Here is a 7,636-nt window from a genome sequence, read left to right as displayed (position 1 = left end):
GGGACTCGATCCTGGGACTCCAGGATCATGACCTGAGCCGAAGGCAGTCGCTTAACCAACTGAGCCACCCAGGCGCCCCAGTGTAGAACTTTCTGTAGAAGAGATTTATTCATGTGGTGTGGAGGTGCACCACAGGGGCCCCAAACACTTCTCTTGACCCAATACAAGTCCTCACCGAGGCTTCACTGGACTTTGGTCTTGATGGATGAATGAGTTGGCTGAGTGGAAAGTGGGGATAGCTTATGCAACAGTGTGGATCTCTTTAAAGATCATGGAAAGTTCAGGAATTAGCAATAGTTCTGTTTTGTCAGAGCTTAGTTTAAAGGGGTTGGAAAGGTTTCTTAGAAGGAATTAAAGAAGGGTCTAAAAAGGCATCCTCAGCATCCACCTTAAACCCCTGCTAGAACAAGGTGTGGTGTAGTCAGATAAAAAGAATTGTCCATTGAAGGTTGGAGTTTCGGAAGAGAAAGTCTTAAAAAAAAAAAAAAGACATTCAACATGCATGAGAGCCCATTCTCTGTGGGAAGTAAGTTCAGGGTAAAAATTAGAGGGTATTCTTCATGTTTGTAGAATAATTTTTATGTTGGGTGAGACATAGAACCTGCCCAACATAATGATGGACTGTTCCAGAATAGTGGGTGGAAAGGCAGAGGTTTAAAGAAAGAAGACCAATTGGGTGACACTGGTCAAAACGTAATTTTCTTCTCAGTAACACAAGAGAGTGGATGGGATGATCTTCAAGTTCCCCCAGGGCCCTCATAACTGAGATCTTAGACTCAGAAAGACATTTAAAAGAGATGTATCTCATTACACATGGGAGGTACTCAAAATGTCTTAAATGAGGATGACGATGATAATGGATATTTTCTTTTTTTTTGATAATGGACTTTTTCCTGAATCATCATAATTTAGGAAATGGGCACCCAAAGCAGTAGTGGCTAGAGCTGGCTTGCACCCGCTCACAAGAGCTGATTATGGTCTTATTTTCCCAACCCTACATCCAGTGATGGCATGTTGTTAGCCTGAAATTAGTCATACTGAGAGTATTTACACCACAGAAACCAGGAAACACTACGAACCATGGCTTCTCCTTGCACCTCGCCTCACTCCCTGCCCAGAGCTGGTTTACCAGCATATCACTGCTTCCTCACATCTGCTTGCTTAACTCTGAAAAAATTGCCTAAATGCCCTAGCTTGGGTGCAGTTAAACTGGAGATGGAAACTTCTTCCTACCTCTTCACGTGGACTGGCTGATCTCTCCAACCCCACAGGTTCACCTTTCCATCCATTTACAGCTAGAGTTCCTCCTGGGTCCAGATGAAAGCTTTGGAGTCACTTGTAAAGACTGAAATTTTGGTTCTTCTTCTTTTTTTTTTTTCCATCCCAGCTTCTGGCTTAGCTCCTTCCTCTCTGTTCCAGCATTCTCCCACCCACCATACCCATTGGGATTACAAACACCATTTGGAAAAATGTGACCACTTTACATTTATGGAGAGTTGTATGGCTAGAAGGGAAGGGGGAAAGGTGGTAAAGAAAGATGGTAAGACCCTGGGGATGGTGACGGGGTTGGGGGTAGTCATTTCGTGCCCCAAACCTGTGTCAGGGAGCCTGTGAGGGTCTCCTTGGGACCCAGCCCTTCCTAACAGTGTGTTGTTCCTCCCTCGAGAGTAGTCTGAATGAGGGCCAGGGGTTTACTTTTCCTCTCTTGAGAACACCTAGAGAGTGGAGTAAACAAGAAGTTGTGCTCCTACAGAAAAAGTCTGAGTTGCAGAAAACCTTCATGCAGAGCCTCACGCAAAAGTGAAGTGTTTTTATACGTCACTGAATCTCATGCCTGCAAAGGCTAAAGACAGGGCAGGACAGCTAGCTCACTCTGCTCCTTCTCTAGCTTTGTTCTGATTCTCCCTGTCCCCAAGGGGCAGGATCTTTGTGTGGTTACTCAGTGTTTCTGGGCTCACAGGGCACAGGTCTCTACCTTTCTTGCCGGCCATAGTCTCCAGACCCTCTGGCTTAGGTTCTAAGCTCAGATGTCCCTCCAGGCCCCCATCCCTGAGCCCGGAACCATCCACACCTCCCTGGCAACTTTCCCCTTGGGCTTCAGGCAGATAGCTGCTGTAGGGGCTATTGAGATGGAGTCCTGGGATGTGGCTTGTGTTTTCCAGGCTCTTTGTCCCTGACGGGCCCCAGCTCTGTGACAGGCACCTTGGGTGGCTGTCTGAGTGTGCCGTGTCAGTACGAGGAGGGATACCAGAGGCATAACAAATACTGGTGCCGAGGAGAGTTCGGCGTAACATGTGAGAAGATTGTGGAGACCAAGGGAGAAGAGAACGAAGAGAGGAGTGGGCGTGTGTCTATCAGAGACCATGCTGATAACTTCACCTTTATAGTGACCATGGAGAACCTTACTACAGACGACGCTGGATCCTACTGGTGTAGAATTCAGAGAACATGGTTTCCTGACCCTTTAGTCCAGGTTAATGTGTCTGTTTCTGCAGGTAAGAAATTCTCTCACTCCAGCAGCGAAGCTGATGGGTCTTGTCTCTGGGTCTTGTCTAGTCCTCCATCCCAGTGGTGTTGGGAAGAGCCTATGATGAGGGCAGGGTGAGAGGCGGCCGACTTCGCAGCCTTGGCATGGATGGGGGTGTGTAGCTGAAGGTACCCTCACTCTCACAGGACCTGGGCCTCACTCCATTGCCTGGGAGGCCCCTCCATGCTGGACCAAAACTATTTCCACCATGCCCTCTGGAAACCTGTACCAAAGAAAATAAACTCTTCATACATACATCTTCAGCTTACTCACAGAATATTCTCTCTACTATACTGTCCTGAAATTGGCCTCACTCCTTTCATTTCAAGAAATAGTCTTCTTGAGTGGAAGCTGCTCTTTCTTCTACCCCCATGTGCTATAGGGTGGTGAAGCTATGTCCAAATTCTCCCAGCTCCCATCACAACTTCCAACCTATTATTGTCCCACCTGCTTCCTTTAACATTTGTGTCACATGGCTACATGCATCCCCTTCTTCTCATTGGCATGGCCTTCCATTGGCTTCCTATGGAATCCCCGACATCCCTAATCCCTGTCATCATCTTGGGAGTTTTTAATGAGTAACTTGTCTCAGCTTCCAGGACCTTCTCAACTGCAGTGGCCTGCATTTCCACTCTCCAGAATCCCACTCCATGGCAACATTGCACATCTTGCTGTCACCCCAAACTGGTCCATGTCCAGAACCCTACCCTCAGGCATTGTACTTTCAGACAATTTTCTGTGCATCAGCCTTACCATACCCTCACCCCTGCTAGCCCTATTCTCAATCTCACATATGCCTCCAGTCCTTGGATCTCTCTCTCCATTCTCTCCCCATTTATTACCTACCCCTCCCCTGCCCTGATCTCATTTCCTTCCTAAGCCAGGCCCAACTCTCATGGAAGACTACGTTTTCTTCACTTACCATGCACCATTTCCCTACCCACCTCTCAAAACCCTCATCCCTGGATCCATCTTAAAATTAGAGTGAGCAACCATTGGGGTTTGTGTAGGACTGAGAAGTTTCTTGGGATGCGGGGCTTTCCATGCTAAAACTGGATAACATCCCAGGCAAGCTAGGGCAAATTGGTCTCCTACCTAAAATCTCTCTGCTGCAGTATGCTAAAGAAGTCACAGATGGCGCCTATGGGTGTCAATACAAGTTCATGGTTTCTAATATGACTCTACCATTCTTCTACCTTACCAAGGGCACATGGGATATCAGACGTGAACTCTCTCAATTTCTTTTCTTCTCCCCCTACAAACTTCTGCAATGCCTAACTCATTCTTCCCCCTTTCCCTTCTAGGTTGAGGGCGGTTTCCCTCCACCTGTTCAAAAACAATCATCTTGAGGCTGGCTCCTCACCCTGGAGCTCCTTGCCTTCCCATCCCCTTGAACCAAATTCCCTCCTTGCTCATCTGTATCTTCCTCCATCAATTATCCACACTCTTTCTTCACCCCAGCCTAGAAAAACGCTGGGTTCTCTCATGTCCTCCCCGTGGCCTCCTCTAGGTGTCACCATTCCTCATTTCTCGCCTGCCTTCTTGCCTGGATGGTAGCTGAGGTCCGAGTCCTCTGTGCTCTTGCTGTATCTGATGGAGTTCTGCCCCTGTGCCCACTTTCTATTGATGTGAATCCATCTACTTAGATGCATCTGCCCTGTGTGAGGGCAGGGATGGTGCCACATCCTTCAATGAATCCCCAATGGCAAAGACATCAAGGACTGTGGTCAGATGAAACAGAGCCTGTCCTGGGAGCACTGGGAGGGCTAAGCCTCTGGGAGGCTTGCTTTTTTTTTGGGCAGTCATGAGGTTGGGGCAGAGACACAGGTTACACCAATAGCCTGGACACCTGAGATTTAGCTCCTCCCCAGCAGGGAGTTAAAGTGGCCTTAGTTTCCATCTGAAGGGTGCTGTGAGCCCCCTCCCACAGTCTCTTTCAGGCTTCTGGGCCACAGGTGGAGTCATCTTTTCCAGACTTGCCCCTGTTCCTCTTCCCTCTGGGGCTCCTCCTCGGCTGGAGAAGCCTGTAAGAGACCCCTGCTCTCACCCTAGGCAGAGTCAGACTTGGGATGGAAAGAAAGATCTGGCTCATATGGCCAGTTGTGGAAGCTTCTCACTTGGTCCCTGAGGGGCTCACTCCATCCTGGAAGTGACCTAGGACTAGCTTCAGAGCATCTCTCAAGTCCCTTCTGCAAGTGGGCGATCGTGTGTAACATTGGGTCCAAATGGGCACTTAGTGCATGGCTGGGGAGAGAGCAAGCACCTGATGTGTGATTTGTCTCCAGCACCAAAAAAAACCACAGAGAGGACCACATGTCAAGCTGTACCTGCTGCCTTTCCGGGGCTGAAAAGCAAGCAGAACCTCAGCACCAAGGAGGTGTTGACCTACTGCTCAGGGTAAGGGCCCACAGCCTAGGGACCACAGAAGAGGGAGTTCGGCAACCTTATGGGACCTTGTGGTGGGGGCTGGCAACACACCATGACTTTTTACCTCACTGTTGGGTTTTCTTCTAGTTCTGGTCCTGATTTTTACATTCTCCATGGCTGCATGGGGATTCCACGTAGAAAGTATCACTTGTTTTGGGAATGCTTTCCCCCATGGGGCAGCTGCAGGGGAACAGGAGTCTGGTTCAGGTGGACATGCAGCTCCTCCCATGCCCACCCATCCCCCTCCCTTTCCCCACCTGGTTCTGGACTCTGGCTTCTGGTTCTGTGGCTCTAACTTGGGCTTACCTACAAAGGTCTTTGCTGTACCAGAGATCCAGGAGCTAGTTGTGGGGTACGGAGAGAGATGGGCTCGCTCCAGGCTGTTTTCCTCCTCCCAAGATCCCCAGAAAGGGCTGCCATGTTGTTGTCTGGCCCTGCAGGGCCAAGAATAAGGGTCAGGGCTTTAAAGTGAGAATGGGGGTGGCTTTCAAGAAGTCAGTTGATAAGGAGAAATGTGAGAGGAAAGGACAGAGAGGAAGCTTCTGGAAAGCAGGCACTGCTGGGCCCTTCTTCTCTTTGCCCCATCACCTCTCCTTAACAGGATTCCCGGGGGCAGTTCATGGTCAAGGGAGGGGAGGTGATGGGGCCCCAGAGAGGGGCTGCCCGGGCACGTGTCCTTTCCAGGTTTGATCCTGAGTTATGAGGGCTCTAGAGTCAGAGCACAGGGACTGGTTGGGAGACAAGGGTCCTGGGCCTCCCCCTGAGGAGCCAGTCATTTCCTGTCCCTATGTCCCCCCACAGGTCCTTGCTCAGCAGTGTCCACTTCTTGCTCCTGGTCTTCCTGAAGCTTCCCCTGTTCTTGACATTGGTGGGTGCTGTCCTCTGGGTGAACAGGCCTCAGAGGGGCTGTGGAGGAAATAAGCCTAATGAGGATAATCCACAATGTAGTACACCGTCCCCAGGAATGGCCTGTCCAGGAAAGTAGCCCTTCAGACTGGACAAGAGAGACCTTCAGACTCTGGACTCCAGGGCAGGGGGGCAGCAGTGCCTGGATTCTGGAGGGACCCAGGTCTTTTTGAGGGTACTGTTCCAGTGTCTTGAGGGAGAATCTTGGGTCTTAGAGGACACTTGCTCTGAGTCCTCAGGTGCAGGAAGGATGAGTCTCCTGGGCTCATGCTCGGGGTCCTCCTTTCTCTGCTGCAGATCCCTTAGCTCCTTGCCCTCATGCCTACCTCCCAAGGGCAAGAATTCTATGGAAGTTGCTGGAAAGCCTGGCCCTTTATGCTTCTCCTTGCCACAAAAGCTTCTCAGTTCAGTGTTCCCCAGGGTAATAACCACCTCCTTCCTGCAGCCAGGAGGCTCCGTGAGGACTTGCCCCTCACAGCCTCCATCCTTGGGCTCACAGGGCTTCAACCTCACTTGTGTCCCTGAGACCAGGGAGTGTATGGCTGGGCTCAGCACCTCTCTGCCTGGGCTGGCCATGACTGAGAAACTTCAGGTTAAAGCTCTGGCGCTGATTGGAGCAGTAGTGGGAAGAGGTAGTAGGTGCCCCTAACATCACTCCTGGAATTCCCCAACTGGGAGGGCCTCCTGTGCACAGAGCTGATGGATGGTCCACTTCAATAGAAGTCTGGCTGAAGTCACATGTCAATAGCTGGTGCTTTCCACAGGACAAGCAGACATAGTTTTCCAAAGAAGGGCACAGGACACAGAGGTGAAGAAATACATCCCCATGGGGATGGCGTGATGCCACAGCCACCATGGGGCATACCAGCCCCGGAAAGGACTCAGTTGGTTTCAAATGCTTGTCAGTGGCTCCCTTCCGGAAGTGTGCAGGGCCATACACAGTCTGTCACAAACACGCGTCCCCGGCTCCACTCAGCTCCTTGTGTCTAGACCAGCCCTCTCGTCTCCGCCACGTGAAGCCTTCCCTGAGCTCGTGATGCCAGTTTCCAGAAAACGCTCTGAGCTCCTGAGCGCTGTGTTTGCCGGCTGGGTGGCCACGCTCGGAACCCGAGTCCCGGCATGGCTTCTGCTAGGGCAGGGCCCCTCGTGGCCCCTTGAGGAGAACTGGCACTGGCCCAGGACTCCGCAGAAGGAGAAATTCAAGCAAAGAGGCACATATGGACCATATGATAAAACACACACAGGGCGATGTAGGAAACACAATGCTGGGCAAGAGAGAAGCTTATGATGTACTTTATTCTTTCTCAAACTTATTTTTAAGTATTCTAGTTTCTTTACCTTTCCATATAAATTTTAGAGTAAGTTTGTCTACCAAAACAGTCTTGCTGAGATTTTGATAGGAATCGTTTTAAACTTATAGATCGTATTGGGATAATCGACATCTTTCCTGTGTTGATAATATGGTACCTCTCACGATTTATTTAAATATTCCTTGGCTTAGGTCACCCAAGTTTTGTAAATTTTAGTATATGGAGGGGCGCCTGGGTGGCTCAGTCGTTGAACATCTGCCTTTGGCTCAGGTCATGATCCCGGGGTCCTGGGATCGAGCCCCGCATCGGGCTCCCTGCTCGGCGGGAAGCCTGCTTCTCCCTCTCCCACTCCCCCTGCTTGTGTTCCCTTTCTTGCTGTGTCTCTCTCTGTCAAATAAATAAAATCTTTAAAAAAAAATTTTAGTATATGGATGTTGCACATGTTCTGTTAGATTTATACCAGGTG

General features: G+C 50.1%; 1 protein-coding gene across 1 annotated transcript in view; it reads left to right on the top strand.

The window, feature by feature from the left end:
* Nucleotides 1-7,391, top strand: part of CD300E (CD300e molecule) — an 8,067-nt gene extending 676 nt beyond the window's left edge. The window contains exons 2-4 of the mRNA XM_032429975.1: nucleotides 2,163-2,495; nucleotides 4,813-4,924; nucleotides 5,756-7,391. Coding sequence (XP_032285866.1) covers nucleotides 2,163-2,495; nucleotides 4,813-4,924; nucleotides 5,756-5,939 — 629 coding nt within the window. The 3' untranslated portion in view covers nucleotides 5,940-7,391. The remainder of the gene's footprint in view (nucleotides 1-2,162; nucleotides 2,496-4,812; nucleotides 4,925-5,755) is intronic.
* Nucleotides 7,392-7,636: the final 245 nt, after the last annotated feature.

This window comes from Phoca vitulina, unplaced genomic scaffold (genome assembly GCF_004348235.1).
Source record: "Phoca vitulina isolate PV1807 unplaced genomic scaffold, GSC_HSeal_1.0 scaffold41, whole genome shotgun sequence".
Classification (NCBI taxonomy): Eukaryota; Metazoa; Chordata; class Mammalia; order Carnivora; family Phocidae; genus Phoca; species Phoca vitulina.
This window is presented reverse-complemented; position numbering and strand designations above follow the sequence as displayed.